The sequence below is a fragment of the Oncorhynchus gorbuscha genome, linkage group LG16 (assembly GCF_021184085.1).
Source record: "Oncorhynchus gorbuscha isolate QuinsamMale2020 ecotype Even-year linkage group LG16, OgorEven_v1.0, whole genome shotgun sequence".
Taxonomy (NCBI): domain Eukaryota; kingdom Metazoa; phylum Chordata; class Actinopteri; order Salmoniformes; family Salmonidae; genus Oncorhynchus; species Oncorhynchus gorbuscha.
The window spans coordinates 3,402,733-3,427,614 of NC_060188.1; the positions used below are offsets into that span (position 1 = coordinate 3,402,733).

Here is a 24,882-nt window from a genome sequence, read left to right on the forward strand (position 1 = left end):
CCCGGTCGGTAATTCGGCCATGATTACTACAAGTTTACATAGCTGGCTAGACTAACTAGACTAATATACCAATGTAATAAAGGTAGACTCAGAGAAATGACATGGCCACGAGCAGCACTACAGATATTGAGATGAGCGAGATGCAAGACACACACAGTTTCTGCACATTTGCACTGATTCGCTTCACACTGTTCACAGTCTTCCTTTGTCTTCCTTCCTCATAGCAGCAGCAGCTACCATCATATCATATGGTTATGTGTCTTCCTCATAGCAGCAGCAGTTACCATCATATCATATGGTTATGTGTCTTCCTCATAGCAGCAGCAGCTACCATCATATCATATGGTTATGTGTCTTCCTCATAGCAGCAGCAGCTACCATCATATCATATGGTTATTTGTCTTCCTCATAGCAGCAGCAGCTACCATCATATCATATGGTTATGTGTCTTCCTCATAGCAGCAGCAGCTACCATCATATCATGGTTATGTGTCTTCCTCATAGCAGCAGCAGCTACCATCATATCATATGGTTATGTGTCTTCCTCATAGCAGCAGCAGCAGCTACCATCATATCATATGGTTATTTGTCTTCCTCATAGCAGCAGCAGCTACCATCATATCATATGGTTATGTGTCTTCCTCATAGCAGCAGCAGCTACCATCATATCATATGGTTATGTGTCTTCCTCATAGCAGCAGCAGCTACCATCATATCATATGGTTATGTGTCTTCCTCATAGCAGCAGCAGCAGCTACCATCTTATCATATGATTATTTGTCTTCCTCATAGCAGCAGCAGCTACCATCATATCATATGGTTATTTGTCTTCCTCATAGCAGCAGCAGCAGCTACCATCATATCATATGGTTATGTGTCTTCCTCATAGCAGCAGCAGCTACCATCATATCATATGGTTATGTGTCTTCCTCATAGCAGCAGCAGCTACCATCATATCATATGGTTATGTGTCTTCCTCATAGCAGCAGCAGCTACCATCATATCATATGGTTATGTGTCTTCCTCATAGCAGCAGCAGCAGTTACCATCATATCATATGGTTATGTGTCTTCCTCATAGCAGCAGCAGCAGCTACCATCATATCATATGGTTATGTGTCTTCCTCATAGCAGCAGCAGCTACCATCATATCATATGGTTATTTGTCTTCCTCATAGCAGCAGCAGCAGCTACCATCATATCATATGGTTATGTGTCTTCCTCATAGCAGCAGCAGCAGTTACCATCATATCATATGGTTATTTGTCTTCCTCATAGCAGCAGCAGCAGTTACCATCATATCATATGGTTATGTGTCTTCCTCATAGCAGCAGCAGCAGCTACCATCATATCATATGGTTATTTGTCTTCCTCATAGCAGCAGCAGCAGCTACCATCATATCATATGGTTATTTGTCTTCCTCATAGCAGCAGCAGCAGCTACCATCATATCATATGGTTATGTGTCTTCCTCATAGCAGCAGCAGCAGCTACCATCTTATCATATGGTTATGTGTCTTCCTCCCTCATAGCAGCAGCAGCAGCTACCATCATATCATATGGTTATGTGTCTTCCTCATAGCAGCAGCAGCTACCATCATATCATATGGTTATGTGTCTTCCTCATAGCAGCAGCAGCTACCATCTTATCATATGGTTATGTGTCTTCCTCATAGCAGCAGCATACCATCATATCATATGGTTATTTGTCTTCCTATAGCAGCAGCAGCTACCATCATATCATATGGTTATGTCTTCCTCATAGCAGCAGCAGCTACCATCATATCATGTGGTTATTTGTCTTCCTCATAGCAGCAGCAGCTACCATCTTATCATATGGTTATTTGTCTTCCCAGCAGCAGCAGCTACCATCATATCATATGGTTATGTGTCTTCCTATAGCAGCAGCAGCTACCATCATATCATATGGTTATGTGTCTTCCTCATAGCAGCAGCAGCTACCATCTTATCATATGGTTATTTGTCTTCCTCATAGCAGCAGCAGCTACCATCTTATCATATGGTTATGTGTCTTCCTCATAGCAGCAGCAGCAGTTACCATCATATCATATGGTTATGTGTCTTCCTCATAGCAGCAGCAGCTACCATCATATCATATGGTTATGTGTCTTCCTCATAGCAGCAGCAGCAGCTACCATCATATCATATGGTTATGTGTCTTCCTCATAGCAGCAGCAGCTACCATCTTATCATATGGTTATGTGTCTTCCTCATAGCAGCAGCAGCTACCATCTTATCATATGGTTATTTGTCTTCCTCATAGCAGCAGCAGCTACCATCATATCATATGGTTATGTGTCTTCCTCATAGCAGCAGCAGCTACCATCATATCATATGGTTATGTGTCTTCCTCATAGCAGCAGCAGCTACCATCTTATCATATGGTTATTTGTCTTCCTCATAGCAGCAGCAGCTACCATCTTATCATATGGTTATTTGTCTTCCTCATAGCAGCAGCAGCAGCTACCATCATATCATATGGTTATTTGTCTTCCTCATAGCAGCAGCAGCTACCATCATATCATATGGTTATTTGTCTTCCTATAGCAGCAGCAGCTACCATCTTATCATATGGTTATTTGTCTTCCTCATAGCAGCAGCAGTTACCATCATATCATATGGTTATTTGTCTTCCTCATAGCAGCAGCAGCAGCTACCATCATATCATATGGTTATGTGTCTTCCTCATAGCAGCAGCAGCAGCTACCATCATATCATATGGTTATTTGTCTTCCTCATAGCAGCAGCAGCTACCATCATATCATATGGTTATTTGTCTTCCTCATAGCAGCAGCAGCTACCATCTTATCATATGGTTATTTGTCTTCCTCATAGCAGCAGCAGCTACCATCATATCATATGGTTATTTGTCTTCCTCATAGCAGCAGCAGCTACCATCATATCATATGGTTATGTGTCTTCCTCATAGCAGCAGCAGCTACCATCATATCATATGGTTATGTGTCTTCCTCATAGCAGCAGCAGCTACCATCATATCATATGGTTATGTGTCTTCCTCATAGCAGCAGCAGCTACCATCATATCATATGGTTATTTGTCTTCCTTCCTCATAGCAGCAGCAGCTACCATCATATCATATGGTTATGTGTCTTCCTCATAGCAGCAGCAGCTACCATCATATCATATGGTTATGTGTCTTCCTCATAGCAGCAGCAGCTACCATCATATCATATGGTTATTTGTCTTCCTCATAGCAGCAGCAGCTACCATCATATCATATGGTTATGTGTCTTCCTCATAGCAGCAGCAGCTACCATCATATCATATGGTTATTTGTCTTCCTCATAGCAGCAGCAGCAGCTACCATCATATCATATGGTTATTTGTCTTCCTCATAGCAGCAGCAGCAGCTACCATCATATCATATGGTTATGTGTCTTCCTCATAGCAGCAGCAGCAGCTACCATCATATCATATGGTTATGTGTCTTCCTCATAGCAGCAGCAGCAGCTACCATCATATCATATGGTTATGTGTCTTCCTCATAGCAGCAGCAGCTACCATCATATCATATGGTTATGTGTCTTCCTCATAGCAGCAGCAGCAGCTACCATCATATCATATGGTTATGTGTCTTCCTCATAGCAGCAGCAGCAGCTACCATCATATCATATGGTTATGTGTCTTCCTCATAGCAGCAGCAGCAGCTACCATCATATCATATGGTTATGTGTCTTCCTCATAGCAGCAGCAGCAGCTACCATCATATCATATGGTTATGTAGCAGCAGCAGCAGCTACCATCATATCTTCTTCCTCATAGCAGCAGCAGCAGCTACCATCATATCATATGGTTATGTGTCTTCCTCATAGCAGCAGCAGCAGCTACCATCATATCATATGGTTATGTGTCTTCCTCATAGCAGCAGCAGCTACCATCATATCATATGGTTATGTGTCTTCCTCATAGCAGCAGCAGCTACCATCATATCATATGGTTATGTGTCTTCCTCATAGCAGCAGCAGCAGCTACCATCATATCATATGGTTATTTGTCTTCCTCATAGCAGCAGCAGCTACCATCATATCATATGGTTATGTGTCTTCCTCATAGCAGCAGCAGCTACCATCATATCATATGGTTATGTGTCTTCCTCATAGCAGCAGCAGCTACCATCTTATCATATGGTTATGTGTCTTCCTCATAGCAGCAGCAGCTACCATCTTATCATATGGTTATTTGTCTTCCTCATAGCAGCAGCAGCAGCTACCATCATATCATATGGTTATTTGTCTTCCTCATAGCAGCAGCAGCTACCATCATATCATATGGTTATTTGTCTTCCTCATAGCAGCAGCAGCTACCATCATATCATATGGTTATTTGTCTTCCTCATAGCAGCAGCAGCTACCATCATATCATATGGTTATGTGTCTTCCTCATAGCAGCAGCAGCAGCTACCATCATATCATATGGTTATTTGTCTTCCTCATAGCAGCAGCAGCAGCTACCATCATATCATATGGTTATTTGTCTTCCTCATAGCAGCAGCAGCTACCATCATATCATATGGTTATTTGTCTTCCTCATAGCAGCAGCAGCTACCATCTTATCATATGGTTATTTGTCTTCCTCATAGCAGCAGCAGCTACCATCATATCATATGGTTATTTGTCTTCCTCATAGCAGCAGCAGCTACCATCATATCATATGGTTATGTGTCTTCCTCATAGCAGCAGCAGCTACCATCATATCATATGGTTATGTGTCTTCCTCATAGCAGCAGCAGCTACCATCATATCATATGGTTATGTGTCTTCCTCATAGCAGCAGCAGCTACCATCATATCATATGGTTATTTGTCTTCTCTAGCAGCAGCAGCTACCATCATATCATATGGTTATGTGTCTTCCTCATAGCAGCAGCAGCTACCATCATATCATATGGTTATGTGTCTTCCTCATAGCAGCAGCAGCTACCATCATATCATATGGTTATTTGTCTTCCTCATAGCAGCAGCAGCTACCATCATATCATATGGTTATTTGTCTTCCTCATAGCAGCAGCAGCTACCATCATATCATATGGTTATTTGTCTTCCTCATAGCAGCAGCAGCTACCATCATATCATATGGTTATTTGTCTTCCTCATAGCAGCAGCAGCAGCTACCATCATATCATATGGTTATGTGTCTTCCTCATAGCAGCAGCAGCAGCTACCATCATATCATATGGTTATGTGTCTTCCTCATAGCAGCAGCAGCAGCTACCAGCTACCATCATATCATATGGTTATGTGTCTTCCTCATATGGTTGGTTATGTGTCTTCCTCATATAGCAGCAGCAGCTACCATCATATCATATGGTTATGTGTCTTCCTCATAGCAGCAGCAGCTACCATCATATCATATGGTTATGTGTCTTCCTCATAGCAGCAGCAGCAGCTACCATCATATCATATGGTTATGTGTCTTCCTCATAGCAGCAGCAGCAGCTACCATCATATCATATGGTTATGTGTCTTCCTCATAGCAGCAGCAGCAGCTACCATCATATCATATGGTTATGTGTCTTCCTCATAGCAGCAGCAGCAGCTACCATCATATCATATGGTTATGTGTCTTCCTCATAGCAGCAGCAGCTACCATCATATCATATGGTTATGTGTCTTCCTCATAGCAGCAGCAGCAGCTACCATCATATCATATGGTTATTTGTCTTCCTCATAGCAGCAGCAGCTACCATCATATCATATGGTTATTTGTCTTCCTCATAGCAGCAGCAGCAGCTACCATCATATCATATGGTTATTTGTCTTCCTCATAGCAGCAGCAGCTACCATCTTATCATATGGTTATGTGTCTTCCTCATAGCAGCAGCAGCTACCATCATATCATATGGTTATGTGTCTTCCTCATAGCAGCAGCAGCAGCTACCATCATATCATATGGTTATTTGTCTTCCTCATAGCAGCAGCAGCTACCATCTTATCATATGGTTATTTGTCTTCCTCATAGCAGCAGCAGCTACCATCTTATCATATGGTTATGTGTCTTCCTCATAGCAGCAGCAGCAGCTACCATCATATCATATGGTTATGTGTCTTCCTCATAGCAGCAGCAGCAGCTACCATCATATCATATGGTTATGTGTCTTCCTCATAGCAGCAGCAGCTACCATCATATCATATGGTTATGTGTCTTCCTCATAGCAGCAGCAGCTACCATCTTATCATATGGTTATTTGTCTTCCTCATAGCAGCAGCAGCTACCATCTTATCATATGGTTATTTGTCTTCCTCATAGCAGCAGCAGCTACCATCTTATCATATGGTTATGTGTCTTCCTCATAGCAGCAGCAGCTACCATCATATCATATGGTTATGTGTCTTCCTCATAGCAGCAGCAGCTACCATCATATCATATGGTTATGTGTCTTCCTCATAGCAGCAGCAGCTACCATCATATCATATGGTTATTTGTCTTCCTCATAGCAGCAGCAGCTACCATCATATCATATGGTTATGTGTCTTCCTCATAGCAGCAGCAGCTACCATCATATCATATGGTTATGTGTCTTCTTCATAGCAGCAGCATCTCTTTTTGTCTCTCGCTCTCTCTCTGTCTCTATCTCTCTCTCTCTTTGTCTCTCTCTCTCTCTCTGTCCTTCTGTCTACCTTCCCCATTGCCCCTCTGTCTCTCTCTCCTCTCTTGCTACTCCCCTCCCTTCCCTCCCACCTCTCCCTCCCCTCCTTCCCTCTACTCATCCTCTCCTCTTCCTGTTGGCCAGGGGTACAGTAAATGAGGACATCCCCATGTTTATTGAAGACATACTGTGCTGTATCTAGAGAGCTCAGCTCATGGTTAATACTGTACTGTATCTAGAGAGCTCAGCTCATGGTTAATACTGTACTGTATCTAGAGAGCCCAGCTCATGGTTAATACTGTACTGTATCTAGAGAGCTCAGCTCATGGTTAATACTGTACTGTATCTAGAGAGCTCAGCTCATGGTCAATACTGTACTGTATCTAGAGAGCCCAGCTCATGGTTAATACTGTACTGTATCTAGAGAGCCCAGCTCATGGTTAATACTGTACTGTATCTAGGGAGCTCAGCTCATGGTTAATACTGTACTGTATCTAGAGAGCTCAGCTCATGGTCAATACTGTACTGTATCTAGAGAGCCCAGCTCATGGTTAATACTGTACTGTATCTAGAGAGCTCAGCTCATGGTTAATACTGTACTGTATCTAGGGAGCTCAGCTCATGGTTAATACTGTACTGAATCTAGAGAGCTCAGCTCATGGTTAATACTGTACTGTATCTAGAGAGCCCAGCTCATGGTTAATACTGTACTGTATCTAGAGAGCTCAGCTCATGGTCAATACTGTACTGTATCTAGAGAGCCCAGCTCATGGTTAATACTGTACTGTATCTAGAGAGCTCAGCTCATGGTTAATACTGTACTGTATCTAGAGAGCCCAGCTCATGGTTAATACTGTACTGTATCTAGAGAGCCCAGCTCATGGTTAATACTGTACTGAATCTAGAGAGCTCAGCTCATGGTTAATACTGTACTGTATCTAGGGAGCTCAGCTCATGGTTAATACTGTACTGAATCTAGAGAGCTCAGCTCATGGTTAATACTGTACTGTATCTAGAGAGCCCAGCTCATGGTTAATACTGTACTGAATCTAGAGAGCCCAGCTCATGGTTAATACTGTACTGAATCTAGAGAGCTCAGCTCATGGTTAATACTGTACTGTATCTAGGGAGCTCAGCTCATGGTTAATACTGTACTGTATCTAGAGAGCTCAGCTCATGGTTAATACTGTACTGAATCTAGAGAGCTCAGCTCATGGTTAATACTGTACTGTATCTAGGAGCTCAGCTCATGGTTAATACTGTACTGTATCTAGAGAGCTCAGCTCATGGTTAATACTGTACTGAATCTAGAGAGCCCAGCTCATGGTTAATACTGTACTGTATCTAGAGAGCCCAGCTCATGGTTAATACTGTACTGTATCTAGAGAGCTCAGCTCATGGTTAATACTGTACTGTATCTAGGGAGCTCAGCTCATGGTTAATACTGTACTGTATCTAGAGAGCCCAGCTCATGGGGTGCTATATATGAGATAGTGATCTCTGGGGCACCCTGGATGGGCATGTTCAGCAGTGTGTAAAAACTGTCCTTGTTCTTTTCAATTTGTCTCTGTGTACAGACTCTCTCTCACTCTCTCTCATAGAACTCCCTTACAATTTGATCTCCTTTAGCATTTGGGATCTTAATCCTCTACTGCCCCCCTCTCTTCTCCTCTCTTCCTTCTCTCTCTTCTTCTCATCCTTATCCTCCTCTTCCACTCCTCTCCTCCTCTTTGCTCTTGGCTCCGTCAGACTGGCACCCCGTGTGTCTGAGATGGCAGGAGGGAAGAGGAGGGGAAAGAAGGGTGGGAATAGAGGGGTCCTTCTGGCCTTGGACCCGTCGCTGTTGGCATCCACTTAATCTGGATAATTAAACAAGGAAAATTCTGCCAAGTTTGGACATTTTGCCGGTCCCAACAAGGAAAAATGTATTTTAGGGTTACAATTAGGGTTAGGGTTAGAATTAAGGATAGGGTTAGGGGTTATGGTTAGGTTAAGGGTTAAGTTTAGGGTTAGGGAAAATAGGATTTGGGATGGGAATCAATGACTTGGTCCCCACGAGGATAGAAGAACATAACATGCATGTGTTTGTGAAGGAGAGTCAGTGTTTGAATGCGTGTGTTGGTGTCCACCACTACTCTCCTATGCTCTTAGGCTCAGGCTTCTGCCTTTCCCACAGAACATGTAGGTCTGTCTGTCTGTCTGTCTGTCTGTCTGTCTGTCTGTCTGTCTGTCTGTCTGTCTGTCTGTCTGTCTGTCTGTCTGTCTGTCTGTCTGTCTGTCTGTCTGTCTGTCTGTCTGTCTGTCTGTCTGTCTGTCTGTCTGTCTGTCTGTCTGTCTCTGAGCCCCAGCTTAGCTTCAGAGCACCACAGCCTCATGTTGGCCCAATATACAGGGAACCCCCTACCACACTAACAGACTACCACACTACCAGAGTACCACACTACAACACTGCCACAGTACTACACTACCACACTGCCACGCTACCACGCTGCCACGCTACAATGCTGCCACGCTACCACGCTACCACACTACCAGGCTACCATACTGCCAGACTACCACACTGCCAGACTACCACACTACCAGGCTACCACGCTACCACACTACCACACTACCAGGCTACCAGACTACCAGGCTACCACGCTACCACATTACAACGCTACCACACTACCACGCTGCCACACTACCAGGCTACCATACTGCCAGACTACCAGGCTACCACGCTACCACATTACCACGCTACCAGGCTACCACACTGCCAGACTACCACTCTACCACATTACCACGCTACCAGGCTACCACACTGCCAGACTACCACAATACCACGCTACCACACTACCAGGCTACCACACTACCACACTACCAGGCTACCACACTACCACGCTACCACACTACCAGGCTACAAGACTACCACACTACCACTCTACCACACTACCAGGCTACCACACTACCACACTACCAGGCTACCACAATACCACGCTACCACACTACCAGGCTACCACACTACCACACTACCACGCTACCACACTACCAGACTACCACACTACCAGGCTACCACACTACCACACTACCACGCTACCACACTACCAGGCTACCACACTACCACACTACCACGCTACCACACTACCAGACTACCACACTACCAGGCTACCACACTACCACGCTACCACACTACCACGCTACCACACTACCAGGCTACCACGCTACCACACTACCAGGCTACCACACTACCAGGCTACCACACTACCACGCTACCACACTACCATGCTACCACACTACCAGACTTCCACGCTACCACACTACCAGGCTACCACGCTACCACACTACCACACTACCAGGCTACCACACTACCACGCTACCACTCTACCACGCTACCACGCTACCAGGCTACCACGCTACCACACTACCAGGCTACCACACTACCAGACTACTATGCTACCACACTACCAGGCTACCACACTACCACGCTACCACACTACCACACTACCAGGCTACCACACTACCACACTACCAGACTACCACACTACCACACTACCAGACTACCACACTACCACACTACCACACTACCACACTGCCAGACTACCACACTACCACACTACCAGGCTACCAGACTACCACACTACCAGGCTACCACACTACCAGACTACCACACTACCAGACTCTATACACATTTATCTTTGTTAATCACACACACAGACAAAGACATTCAGGCAAGCAGGCACACGTGCAAACACACACCCTCATATACACACACCCTCAAATACACACACACACAATACGCACACACACACAATACACACTCATATTCCATATTCTCCATATTCTCACAAGCACACCTTTGTATTAGTGCTAAATGGTTTGGTCTGATGGGATCTCTCATTGAGACTCATTATATTCCTATGGGGTATTATTAGTTCTTATTAGAAGTGTGAGCCAAGGAAAAGTTGAGCAGAGCAGAGAGCTAAGGATTAGACTTAGAGAGAGGTTCTGGCACTATCAGCTCCGTTTAAACTTAAACATGGCTGAAGATATGGGCTGTGTCCCGAAGTGCCTCCCATTCTCTTTCTTACCGCACCACTTTTCACCAGAGCTCATGGGCCCTGATCAAAGGAGTGCACTATAAAGGGAACTGGGTGCCATTTGGGATGATGCCATGCAGTGCACTACATTCACTTACTGCTAGCTGGTAAATCCCTTCAGGGTGCACGGACTACCCAGAACTACCCTGGAAATCATTCAACAACAAACATGAAACGGAGTGTGATGTAGTCTGACTATCTCAGGCTAGTTCAGCCCGAGCCTGGTTCCCAGATATGTGTGTGCTTTTTGTCAACGACTAAATCAACTATCGTTGCTATTCCATACATGTATTTAGTGTTGCTTAGTTTATTTTCTTCCCTTCTGGAAATGTGTCTGGCATCAAACAAGCAGGCATTACATGCCTCTCCAGTGGCAGTGGACTAGAGGTCTTCTCATGTCTCAGGTATTCAGGTTGGGGTGGACCAGTCAAGACTTCTACAGTGGACTAGAGGTCTTCTCGGGTCTCAGGTATTCAGGTTGGGGTGGACCAGTCAAGACCTCTACAGTGGACTAGAGGTCTTCTCAAGTCTCAGGTATTCAGGTTGGGGTGGACCAGTCAAGACCTCTACAGTGGACTAGTGGTCTTCTCAGGTATTCAGGTTGGGGTGGACCAGTCAAGACCTCTACAGTCGACTAGAGGTCTTCTCATGTCTCAGGTATTCAGGTTGGGGTGGACCAGTCAAGACCTCTACAGTGGACTAGAGGTCTTCTCATGTCTCAGGTATTCAGGTTGGGATGGACCAGTCAAGACCTCTACAGTGGACTAGAGGTCTTCTCAGGTCTCAGGTATTCAGGTTGAGGTGGACCAGTCAAGACTTCTACAGTGGACTAGAGGTCTTCTCAGGTATTCAGGTTGGGGTGGACCAGTCAAGACCTCTACAGTGGACTAGAGGTCTTCTCAGGTCTCAGGTATTCAGGTTGAGGTGGACCAGTCAAGACCTCTACAGTGGACTAGAGGTCTTCTCAGGTCTCAGGTATTCAGGTTTGGATGGACCAGTCAAGACCTCTACAGTGGACTAGAGGTCTTCTCAGGTCTCAGGTATTCAGGTTGAGGTGGACCAGTCAAGACCTCTACAGTGGACTAGAGGTCTTCTCAGGTATTCAGGTTGGGGTGGACCAGTCAAGACCTCTACAGTGGACTAGAGGTCTTCTCAGGTATTCAGGTTGGGGTGGACCAGTCAAGACCTCTACAGTGGACTAGAGGTCTTCTCAGGTATTCAGGTTGGGGTGGACCAGTCAAGACCTCTACAGTCGACTAGAGGTCTTCTCATGTCTCAGGTATTCAGGTTGGGGTGGACCAGTCAAGACCTCTACAGTGGACTAGAGGTCTCCTCAGGTCTCAGGTATTCAGGTTGGGGTGGACCAGTCAAGACCTCTACAGTGGACTAGAGGTCTTCTCAGGTCTCAGGTATTCAGGTTGAGGTGGACCAGTCAAGACCTCTACAGTGGACTAGAGGTCTTCTCAGGTCTCAGGTATTCAGGTTGGGGTGGACCAGTCAAGACCTCTACAGTGGACTAGAGGTCTCCTCAGGTCTCAGGTATTCAGGTTGGGATGGACCAGTCAAGACCTCTACAGTGGACTAGAGGTCTTCTCAGGTATTCAGGTTGAGGTGGACCAGTCAAGACCTCTACAGTGGACTATGACGATAGTGTAAAAGGACTAAAGCACTGACTGCTATTCTCAGCTAGCTAGCAGTTAGGCCCCACAATGTAAATGTTCATTCAGGACATTAAACACACAGACCCCTACTGTAATATTCATGCCCTTATAGGAACTTGAACTTGAGGAGGAAGTACAGACTAATGCCCTGTCACACACAGAATGCAGTCGTGAAGCCACACATACAGTACATTCCCTCTTATCAATATGTACAGTTGAAGTCGGAAGTTTACATACACTGGAGTCATTAAAACTTTGTGAATAGGGAATTTGTACTAGGTTTAAATTTTAGGAATTGTGAAAACTGAGTGTAAATGTATTTGGCTATGGTGTATGTAACCTTCCGACTTCAACTATATGTGCTTGCAAATACAGCTACATTTGAAGTCAGAAGTTTACATACACCTTAGCCAAATACATTTAAACTCACTTTTTCACAATTCCTGACATTTAAACCTAGTAAATATTCCCTCTCTTAGGTCAGTTAGGATCACCACCATTAAGAATGTGAAATGTCAGAATAATAGTAGAGATAATTATTTATTTCAGCTTTTATTTGATTTCTTTCATCACATTCCCAGACGTTCACATACACTCAATTAGTATTTGGTAGCATTGCCTTTAAAATGTTTAACTTGGGTCAAATGTTTTGGGTAGCCTTCCACAAGCTTCCCACAATAAGTTGGGTGAATTTTGGCCCATTCCTCCTGACAGAGCTGGTGTAACTGAGTCAGGTTTGTAGGCCTCCTTGCTCGCACACACGTATTCAGTTCTGGGCACAAATTTTCTATAGGATTGAGGTCAGGGCTTGAAATATGTCCACGGGAAAACATCCAATTGACTCAAATGACGTCAATTAGCCTATCAGAAGCTTCTAAAGCCATGACATTTTCTGGGATTTTCCAAGCTGTGAATTAAACGTGAAATAATCTGTCTGTAAACAATTGTTGGAAAAAGTACTTGTGTCCTGCAGAAAGTAGATGTCCTAACCCACTGGCCAAAACTATAGTTTGTTCACAAGAAATTTGTGGAGTGGTTGAAAAATGACTCCAACCTAAGTATATGTAAACTTCTGACTTCAACTGTGCATACACATGTACACGCATGGCAATATGCATACTCAGTGTATATTCAGTAGGCCTCTTCTTATATATGATCTTAGCAAGCACGCACTCGCTCATACACAGTTGCACACACACACACACACACACTCAAACCGTTTATCAACAGCTGTGAGAGTTGACGTTAACCTTTCTTTGGGCTGCTGTACGTATTGCTTGATAAATCATTCAACTATTTCTTCTCTATTGTGCTATTTGGGAGTGACGCCCGACACACACACACACACACACACACACACACACACACACACACACACACACACACACACACACACACACACACACACACACACACACACACACACACACACACACACACACACACACACACACACACACTTGCCTCTGGTCGGTCACAGAGTTCAGTCAGGCTGTCCAGCAGACATCAGCTGTTTGTGGAGGACTCCTTGTCATGTTTGTCATTTATTATCATGTCTTGTCCCTGTGCTCCCCATTCTATTCGTTTCCCTCTGCTGGTCTTATTTGGTTCTTTCCCTCTTTCTATCCCTCTCTCTCCTCCCTCCCTCTCACTCTCTCGCTCTCTTCTCTCTATCGTTCCGTTCCTGCTCCCAGCTGTTCCTATTCCCCTAATCATCATTTAGTCTTCCCACACCTGTTCCCGATCCTTTCCCTGATTAGAGTCCCTATTTATTCCTTTGTGTTCCGTTCCTGTCCCGTCGGTTCCTTGTTTAGTATTCACCATGCTGTGATTGCGTTTCGCCCTGTCCTGTCGTGTTTTTGCTGTGATTGTGTATCGCCCTGTCCTGTCGTGTTTTTGCCTTCATCAGATGCTGCGTGTGAGCAGGTGTCTCTGTCAACTACGGCCTGCGCCTACCCGAAGCGACCTGCAGTCTGTGGCCGCTTCTCCTGTTATTCCCCTCTACAGACTAGAGGATTTCTGTTATTCCCTGTTTGGACTTGAATAAACTCTGTTTCTGTTAAGTCGCTTTTGGGTCCTCTTTCACCTGCATGACAGAAGGAACCGACCAAGGAATGGACCCAGCGACTTCAGACGCTCGTTACACTGCCGTCAAGATCCAAGGAGCCATGCTCGGCAGACACGAGCAGGAATTGTCTGCTGCTCGCCATGCCGTGAGAACCTGGCCGCTCAGGTTTCCGACCTCTCTGGACAGTTCCAGAGTCTACGTCTCGTGCCACCTGTTACTTCCTGGCCTGCCGAGCCTCCAGAACCTAGGGTTAATAACCCACCTTGCTACTCCGGGCAGCCCACTGAGTGCCGCTCCTTTCTCACGCAGTGTGAGATTGTGTTCTCTCTCCAACCCAACACATACTCTAGAGAGAGAGCTCGGGTTGCTTACGTCATTTCACTCCTTACTGGCCGGGCTCGAGAATGGGGCACAGCTATCTGGGAGGCAAGGGCTGATTGCTCTAACAAGTTCCAGAACTTTAAAGAGGAGATGATTCGGGTTTTTGACCGTTCAGTTTTTGGTAGGAGGCTTCTAGGGCCCTGGCTTCCTTATGCCAAGGTGAACGGTCCATAACGGATTATTCTATTGAGTTTCGCACTCTTGCTGCCTCTAGTGAGTGGAACGAGCCGGCGCTGCTCGCTCGTTTTCTGGAGGACTCCACGCAGTGGTTAAGGATGAGATTCTCTCCCGGGAGGTTCCTTCAGATGTGGACTCTTTGATTGCTCGCCATCCGCATAGAACGACGGGTAGATCTTCGTCACCGGGCTCGTGGAAGAGAGCTCGCATCAACGGTGTTTCCCTGCTCCGCATCGCAACCATCTCCCTCCTCTGGCTTTGAGACTGAGCCCATGCAGCTGGGAGGGATTCGCATCTCGACTAAAGAGAGGGAACGGAGGATCACCAACCGCCTGTGCCTCTATTGCGGAGTTGCTGGACATTTTGTTAATTCATGTCCAGTAAGAGGCCAGAGCCCATCAGTAAGCGGAGGGCTACTGGTGAGCGCTACTACTCAGGTCTCTTCATCTAGATCTTGTACTACTATGTCGGTCCATCTACGCTGGACCGGTTCGGTGCTACATGCAGTGCCTTGATTGACTCTGGGGCTGAGGGTTGTTTCATGGACGAAGCATGGGTTCGGAAACATAACATTCCTTTCAGACCGTTAGACAAGCCTACGCCCATGTTTGCCTTAGATGGCAGTCATCTTCCCAGTATCAAATTTGAGACACTACCTTTAACTCTCACAGTATCTGGTAACCACAGTGAGACTATTTCTTTTTGATTTTCCGTTCACCGTTTACACCTGTTGTTTTGGGTCATCCCTGGCTAGTATGTCATAATCCTTCTATTAATTGGTCTAGTAATTCTATCCTATCCTGGAACGTTTCTTGTCATGTGAAGTGTTTAATGTCTGCCATCCCTCCCGTTTCTTCTGTCCCTACTTCTCAGGAGGAACCTGGCGATTTGACAGGAGTGCCGGAGGAATATCATGATCTGCGCACGGTCTTCAGTCGGTCCCGAGCCAACTCCCTTCCTCCTCACCGGTCGTATGATTGTAGTATTGATCTCCTTCCGGGGACCACTCCTCCTCGAGGTAGACTATACTCTCTGTCGGCTCCCGAACGTAAGGCTCTCGAGGATTATTTGTCTGTGTCTCTTGACGCCGGTACCATAGTGCCTTCTTCCTCTCCCGGCCGGGGCGGGGTTCTTTTTGTTAAGAAGAAGGACGGTACTCTGCGCCCCTGCGTGATTATCGAGGGCTGAATGACATAACGGTTAAGAATCGTTATCCGCTTCCCTTATGTCATCAGCCTTCGAGATTCTGCAGGGAGCCAGGTGCTTTACTAAGTTGGACCTTCGTAACGCTTACCATCTCGTGCGCATCAGAGAGGGGGACGAGTGGAAAACGGCGTTAACACTCCGTTAGGGCATTTTGAGTACCGGGTTCTGCCGTTCGGTCTCGCCAATGCGCCAGCTGTTTTTCAGGCATTAGTTAATGATGTTCTGAGAGACATGCTGAACATCTTTGTTTTTGTCTATCTTGACGATATCCTGATTTTTTCTCCGTCACTCGAGATTCATGTTCAGCACGTTCGACGTGTTCTACAGCGCCTTTTAGAGAATTGTCTCTACGCAAAGGCTGAGAAGTGCTTTTTTCATGTCTCCTCCGTTACTTTTCTCGGTTCCGTTATTTCCGCTGAAGGCATTCAGATGGATTCCGCTAAGGTCCAAGCTGTCAGTGATTGGCCCGTTCCAAGGTCACGTGTCGAGTTGCAGCGCTTTTTAGGTTTCGCTAATTTCTATCGGCGTTTCATTCGTAATTTCGGTCAAGTTGCTGCCCTCTCACAGCTCTTACTTCTGTCAAGACGTGTTTTAAGTGGTCCGGTTCCGCCCAGGGAGCTTTTGATCTTCTAAAAGAACGTTTACGTCCGCTCCTATCTCGTTACTCCTGACGCCACTAGACAATTCATTGTCGAGGTTGACGCTTCAGAGGTAGGCGTGGGAGCCATTCTATCCCAGCGCTTTCCAGTCTGACGATAAGGTTCATCCTTGCGCTTATTTTTCTCATCGCCTGTCGCCATCTGAGCGCAACTATGATGTGGGTAACCGTGAACTGCTCGCCATCCGCTTAGCCCTAGGCGAATGGCGACAGTGGTTGGAGGGGGCGACCGTTCCTTTTGTCGTTTGGACAGACCATAAGAACCTTGAGTACATCCGTTCTGCCAAACGACTTAATGCCCGTCAAGCTCGTTGGGCGTTGTTTTTCGCTCGTTTCGAGTTTGTGATTTTTACCGTCCGGGTAGCAAGAACACCAAGCCTGATGCCTTATCCCGTCTGTTTAGTTCTTCTGTGGCTTCTACTGATCCCGAGGGGATTCTTCCTTATGGGCGTGTTGTCGGGTTAACAGTCTGGGGAATTGAAAGACAGGTTAAGCAAGCACTCACGCACACTGCGTCGCCGCGCGATTGTCCTAGTAACCTCCTTTTCGTTCCTGTTTCCACTCGTCTGGCTGTTCTTCAGTGGGCTCACTCTGCCAAGTTAGCTGGTCATCCCGGTGTTCGAGGCACTCTTGCGTCTATTCGCCAGCGCTTTTGGTGGCCGACTCAGGAGCGTGACACGCGCCGCTTCGTGGCTGCTTGTTCGGACTGCGCGCAGACTAAGTCGGGTAACTCTCCTCCTGCCGGTCGTCCAGACCGCTCCCCATTCCTTCTCGACCATGGTCTCACATCGCCTTAGACTTCATTACCGGTCTGCCTTTGTCTGCGGGGAAGACTGTGAGAGCCGCCAATAAACGCAGGATTAAGAGTCCAAGGTATTGTTGCGGCCAGAGAGTGTGGCTTTCCACTCGCAACCTTCCTCTTACGACAGCTTCTCGTAAGTTGACTCCGCGGTTCATTGGTCCGTTCCGTGTCTCCCAGGTCGCCAATCCTGCCGCTGTGCGATTGCTTCTTCCGCGACATCTTCGTCGCGTCCATCCTGTCTTCCATGTCTCCTGTGTTAAGCCCTTTCTTCGCACCCCGTTCGTCCTTCCCTCCCCCTCCCGTCCTTGTCGAGAGCGCACCTATTTACAAGGTACATAAGATCATGGACATGCTTCGGGACGGGGTCTCCAATACTTAGTGGATTGGGAGGGTTACGGTCCTGAGGAGAGGAGTTGGGTTCCGTCTCGGGACGTGCTGGACCGTTCACTCATCGATGATTTCCTCCGTTGCCGCCAGGATTCCTCCTCGAGTGCGCCAGGAGGCGCTCGGTGAGTGGGGGTACTGTCATGTTTGTCATTTATTATCATGTCTTGTCCCTGTGCTCCCCATTCTATTCGTTTCCCTCTGCTGGTCTTATTTGGTTCTTTCCCTCTTTCTATCCCTCTCTCTCCCCTCCCTCTCTCACTCTCTCGCTCTCTTCTCTCTATCGTTCCGTTCCTGCTCCCAGCTGTTCCTATTCCCTAATCATCATTTAGTCTTCCCACACCTGTTCCCGATCCTTTCCCCTGATTAGAGTCCCTATTTATTCCTTTGTGTTCCGTTCCTGTCCCGTCGGTTCCTTGTTTAGTATTCACCATGCTGTGATTGCGTTTCGCCCTGTCCTGTCGTGTTTTTGCTGTGATTGTGTATCGCCCTGTCCTGTCGTGTTTTTGCCTTCATCAGATGCTGCGTGTGAGCAGGTGTCTCTGTCAACTACGGCCTGCGCCTACCCGGGCGACCTGCAGTCTGTGGCCGCTTCTCCTGTTATTCCCTCTACAGACTAGAGGATTTCTGTTATTCCCTGTTTGGACTTGAATAAACTCTGTTTCTGTTAAGTCGCTTTTGGGTCCTCTTTCACCTGCATGACACTCCTCTCCTTCTTTTCCTGGGAATGTGTGTGTGTGTGTGTGTGTGTGTGTGTGTGTGTGTGTGTGTGTGTGTGTGTGTGTGTGTGTGTGTGTGTGTGTGTGTGTGTGTGTGTGTGTGTGTGTGTGTGTGTGTGCGTGCGTGCGTGCGTGCGTGCGTGCGTGCGTGCGTGCGTGCGTGCGTGCGTGCGTGTGTGAGACTTCCGTGTTTGTGTGCATGTAATTGCTCTGTCTTGGGTTGTGTGCCAGCAGCTTGGGACTACAGTGATGGAAAGCTCTTGGATAGTGTGTGTGTGTGTGTGTGTGTGTGTGTGTGTGTGTGTGTGTGTGTGTGTGTGTGTGTGTGTGTGTGTGTGTGTGTGTGTGTGTGTGTGTGTGTGTGTGTGTGTGTGTGTGTGTGTGTGTGTGTGTGTGTGTGTGTGTGTGTGTGTGTGTGTGTGCGCTTCGGTGCGTGCATTCATTTGTGTGGTGTGCACACGTTTCCATGCTCTCAGTAATGACTGTGAGAGTAAATGAATGGTGATGTAAAGGGCATTGTAGACTCAGACCAGTGGAATCAGCACAACAGCACCACTGGTTTAGTTTAGGAACACTTCTCTCTCCAAGAGTCAGGGAAATGAACATCAACCAAGTCTAAGTATGTTTCTAAGTATGTTTCTCTGTCTGACTTTGTGTTTGTGTGTCTGTCTGTACAATCTATCTTCTGTCTCTCTCTCTTTCTGTCTGTATCTTTATTGTTCTTTCTGATGCTTTGTTCAGTTGTCAGTTGGTCTGTCTTTTTGTCTCTCTGGTCAGTTGGTCTGTCTCTGGTCAGTTGGTCTGTCTTTTTGTCTCTCTGGTCAGTTGGTCTGTCTTTTTGTCTCTCTGGTCAGTTGGTCTGTCTTTTTGTCTCTCTGGTCAGTTGGTCTGTCTCTCTGGTCAGTTGGTCTGTCTCTGGTCAGTTGGTCTGTCTTTTTGTCTCTCTGGTCAGTTGGTCTGTCTCTCTGGTCAGTTGGTCTGTCTTTTTGTCTCTCTGGTCAGTTGGTCTGTCTCTCTGGTCAGTTGGTCTGTCTTTTTGTCTCTCTGGTCAGTTGGTCTGTCTTTTTGTCTCTCTGGTCAGTTGGTCTGTCTCTCTGGTCAGTTGGTCTGTCTCTGGTCAGTTGGTCTGTCTTTTTGTCTCTCTGGTCAGTTGGTCTGTCTCTCTGGTCAGTTGGTCTGTCTTTTTGTCTCTCTGGTCAGTTGGTCTGTCTCTCTGGTCAGTTGGTCTGTCTTTTTGTCTCTCTGGTCAGTTGGTCTGTCTTTTTGTCTCTCTGGTCAGTTGGTCTGTCTTTTTGTCTCTCTGGTCAGTTGGTCTGTCTTTTTGTCTCTCTGGTCAGTTGGTCTGTCTTTTTGTCTCTCTGGTCAGTTGGTCTGTCTCTCTGGTCAGTTGGTCTGTCTTTTTGTCTCTCTGGTCAGTTGGTCTGTCTCTCTGGTCAGTTGGTCTGTCTTTTGTCTCTCTGGTCAGTTGGTCTGTCTCTCTGGTCAGTCTGTCAGTTGGTCTGTTTTTGTCCCTCTGGTCAGTTGGTCTGTCTCTCTGGTCAGTTGGTCTGTCTTTTTGTCTCTCTGGTCAGTTGGTCTGTCTTTTGTCTCTCTGGTCAGTTGGTCTGTCTCTCTGGTCAGTTGGTCTTTTGTCTCTCTGGTCAGTTGGTCTGTCTCTTGGTCAGTCTGGTCTTGGTCTGTCTCTCTGGTCAGTTGGTCTGTCTTTTGTCTCTCTGGTCAGTTGGTCTGTCTCTCTGGTCAGTTGGTCTGTCTCTCTGGTCAGTTGGTCAGTTGGTCTGGTCAGTTGGTTCTCTGGTCAGTTGGTCTGTCTCTCTGGTCAGTTGGTCTGTCTGTCTTTGGTCAGTTGGTCAGTTGGTCTGTCTCTCTGGTCAGTTGGTCTGCTCTCTCTGGTCAGTTGTCAGTTGGTCTGTCTCTCTGGTCGGTTGTCAGTTGGTCTGTCCTCTGTTGTCTGTCTGTCTCTCTGGTCAGTTGTCAGTTGGTCTGTCTCTCTGGTCAGTTGGTCTGTCTCTGGTCTGGTCAGTTGTCAGTTGGTCTGTCTGGTCTGGTCAGTTGGTCAGTTGGTCTGTCTGTCTCTGGTCAGTTGTTGTCTGTTGGTCTGTCAGTTGTCAGTTGGTCTGTCTGGTCTGTTGTCAGTTGGTCTGTCTCTCTGGTCAGTTGCTGTCAGTCAGTTGGTCTGTCTCTCTGGTCAGTTGGTCTGTCAGTTGGTCTGTCTCTGGTCAGTTGTCAGTTGGTCTGTCTCTCTGGTCAGTTGTCAGTTGGTCTGTCTCTGGTCAGTTGTCTGGTCAGTTGTCAGTTGGTCTGTTGTCAGTTGGTCTGTCTCTCTGGTCAGTTGTCAGTTGTCTGTCTGTCAGTTGGTCTGTCTCTGGTCAGTTGTCAGTTGGTCTGTCTCTCTGGTCAGTTGGTGTGTCTGTTGGTGTATCTGTGCCTGTGTGTCCATGTGTCTGTATGTCTGTCAGCAGTTGTCCCACATCAGAGTGGTCTAAATCCTGTACACCTGCAGGTTTGTAAAGGAAAGAATGTCTCTCTCAGGCTAATCCCACTGATGATTTAGCAAAATAATGCCTATTTTCTCTTTTCCTCATCCCTCCTCTCTCCCTTCCCCTTTTCATCCTCCTGCTGTCTGTTCCCCTTTTCATCCTTCTGCTGTCTGTTCCCCTTTTCATCCTCCTGCTGTCTGTTCCCTTTTCATCCTTCTGCTGTCTGTTCCCCTTTTCATCCTTCTGCTGTCTGTTCCCCTTTTCATCTTTCTGCTGTCTGTTCCCTTTTCATCCTTCTGCTGTCTGTTCCCCTTTTCATCCTTCTGCTGTCTGTTCCCCTTTTCATCCTCCTGCTGTCTGTTCCCCTTTTCATCCTTCTGCTGTCTGTTCCCCTTTTCATCCTCCTGCTGTCTGTTCCCCTTTTCATCCTTCTGCTGTCTGTTCCCCTTTTCATCCTTCTGCTGTCTGTTCCCTTTTCATCCTTCTGCTGTCTGTTCCCCTATTCATCCTTCTGCTGTCTGTTCCCCTTTTCATCCTTCTGCTGTCTGTTCCCCTTTTCATCCTTCTGCTGTCTGTTCCCCTTTTCATCCTCCTGCTGTCTGTTCCCTTTTCATCCTTCTGCTGTCTGTTCCCCTTTTCATCCTTCTGCTGTCTGTTCCCCTTTTCATCCTTCTGCTGTCTGTTCCCCTTTTCATCCTTCTGCTGTCTGTTCCCCTTTCATCCTTCTGCTGTCTGTCTGTTCTCTCTTTCATTCCTCTCTCTCTCTCTTTCTCTCTCTCTCTCTCTCCTCTCTCTCTCTCTCTCTCTCTCTCTCTCTCTCTCTCTCTCTCTCTCTCTCTCTCTCTCTCTCTCTGTCTCTTTTCCTCCCTCTTCTCTCTTTCATGAGGTCCGTACATGGGGTCTGCAGAATGCTTTATGTGCATAAATTAGATGTTAAATTCTTTCTCTCTCTCTCTCTCTCTCTCTCTCTCTCTCTCTCTCTCTCTCTCTCTCTCTCTCTCTCTCTCTCTCTCTCTCTCTCTCTCTCTCTCTCTCTAGGGTACAGCCTCTGTTCTCCAGCGTAGATCTGACAATGAGGAGTACGTCGAGGTTGGTCGTCTGGGGCCATCCGACTACTTTGGTGAGTGGATAACGTTACACACACATTCTTAGGCGAATGCTACATTACAGACCCTGTTCAACACACACCAGGAACTGTTAGGAACCTGTTCAACACACACCAGGATCTGTTAGGAACCTGTTCAACACACACCAGGATCTGTTAGGAACCTGTTCAACACACACCAGGAACTGTTAGGAACCTGTTCAACACACACCAGGAACTGTTAGGAACCTGTTCAACACACACCAGAAACTGTTAGGAACCTGTTCAACACACACCAGGATCTGTTAGGAACCTGTTCAACACACACCAGGATCTGTTAGGAACCTGTTCAACACACACCAGGAACTGTTAGGAACCTGTTCAACACACACCAGGAACTGTTAGGAACATGTTCAACACACACCAGGATCTGTTAGGAACCTGTTCAACACACACCAGGATCTGAATAAAACACAAGGACCTGAAAGGACACAACCTTATATGTCATCATCATCATAAGTAATGACCCTCATGAAAGTCAACAGAATGACCCCTGACCTCTGACTCCACCTTGTCCTCCAGGTGAGATCGCCCTGCTGCTGAACAGGCCGCGGGCGGCCACAGTGGTGGCCCGGGGACCCCTGAAGTGTGTGAAGCTGGACCGGCCCCGCTTCGAACGGGTCCTGGGGCCCTGCTCGGAGATCCTAAAGAGGAACATCCAGAGATACAACAGCTTCATCTCTCTCACCGTGTGAGGGGGCCCCGGGGCCAAATGGGGAGGGAAAGGTGCGGATGGGTGGGGCAGGGGGGTTCCGCTGACAGGGCTTCTTCCTGACTTTTGTTCTTTTGGCTCTGTTCTTCTAATTCTGATCTTCTTCTTGTCCTTCACTTTGACCTGTACTGTCTCTGTAGCTCTATGGAAATGAACAATGAAACATGTGGGATGAATGTGGAGAGGACGGACACACAGTGTGGATGTACTTTAAATGGCTCATATGTTACAGGGGTCATATATGTTTACTGAATATGATACATGCTTGGAGAATGCAATGAATGGAGGTAGATTGCACTTGTATGTATTTTATGAGGAAAACTATAACAGAGGAGGGGTGGGGTAATTCAGGAAGGGAAGTCATGAATTCAGGAAGTGATGTCATGTTTACGTACAGCGATGGAGGAAGTTGGGTGTCTTTGCGCGCTGGTTGTAGTTTTTTGCCTTTTCGCTTTAGGGTCCTGGTCGTTGGTCCGTGGTTGCCATTTCTATGTCAAATCAACCCACTACCTGATGACACAGGCCTTTGTTTCCTAAAAACTAGAGGTAGATGTAAAAACAACTTTTATTCTTGTCTGTTTCATTGATCTCAATGCTTTTTAACTGTGCTTGTGTTGCTGGTACGAATGACGATGGGGTGTTTGTTAGAAGTTATATTTTGAATAGGGGTTTTATTGATGGATGCTGCAAATGTGCCATGTGAAGGAGTGTGGCTTTTATTTTGTAAAGATACCTCCATTCTGATGTTCAATCTGAATCTGAATCTGTAAATTGTTCCAAAGGCGCAATAGTGTTTGTTAGATTAACACACACACACACACTCTCTCAAACACATAACACACAGACACGGTCACACACACACAAACAGACACACACATGCACATGTACACACACATACACAAACACACACGTTCTGACATACACTCATACAGGTGGATATACACACACACATACACACACACACACTCACACACACACACACACACACACACTCTCTCAGGACTATAAATTCATAATACAAATGTCTTACACTGGATGCTTTTTCAGCTGATTTTGGTCTGTGTTAAATTGATTGGTGAGATAATTTTCCGTCACTATACAGTTCTTAGCTTTTGGTGAATACAGCAGTTTGTTTAAATTGTTTTGATGATGTTGATTTAAATGTTATTATAAATGTTTAAACCAGAGAAATAGACAAAGTTATGTTACTCTCTTTCTAAGTCATTGGAGATTGTGATCTCTATCTCAATTCAAAGTTGCACAATAATTGACCAATGGCAGATGATGTCCAATGGAGCTGACCTATAGAACAGCATCTTTCTGTATTCCACACTCTCATTGGTTCTCATCATATTATTCCATCCTTTTCAGCAAATAAATACAAGCTTCTGAACTCCATTGGTTTCTTCCTTTGTATTTGCCATATATTTTAACTGTGCTGTTTCACTAAAGTTCTCAACCTAGAAACATTTTACAGACTGTATGTTTTATATGAGTTATCTTGTTGTTTTTAGTCCCACTGGTTTCACTGGTTCTTGGTTTCACTGGTTCTTGGTTTCACTGGTTCTTGGTTTCACTGGTTCTTGGTTTCACTGGTTCTTGGTTTCACTGGTTCTTGGTTTCACTGGTTCTTGGTTTCACTGGTTCTTGGTTTCACTGGTTCTTGGTTTCACTGGTTCTTGGTTTCACTGGTTCTTGGTTGCACTGGTTCTTGGTTTCACTGGTTCTAGGTTTTACTAGAAATCATTTTTCTAACGCTCTTCCATTAATTGTTTGTTCTCTACTGGTGTT

General features: G+C 46.2%; 1 protein-coding gene across 1 annotated transcript in view; it reads left to right on the plus strand.

Annotated features, from left to right (window-relative positions):
• The window catches only part of LOC123999673 (cAMP-dependent protein kinase type I-beta regulatory subunit-like), a 432,723-nt gene extending 409,649 nt beyond the window's left edge, over positions 1 to 23,074 (plus strand). The window contains 2 exon segments of the mRNA XM_046305653.1: positions 22,274 to 22,355; positions 22,902 to 23,074. Of these exon segments, the coding sequence (XP_046161609.1) occupies positions 22,274 to 22,355; positions 22,902 to 23,074 (255 nt within the window).
• Positions 23,075 to 24,882: the final 1,808 nt, after the last annotated feature.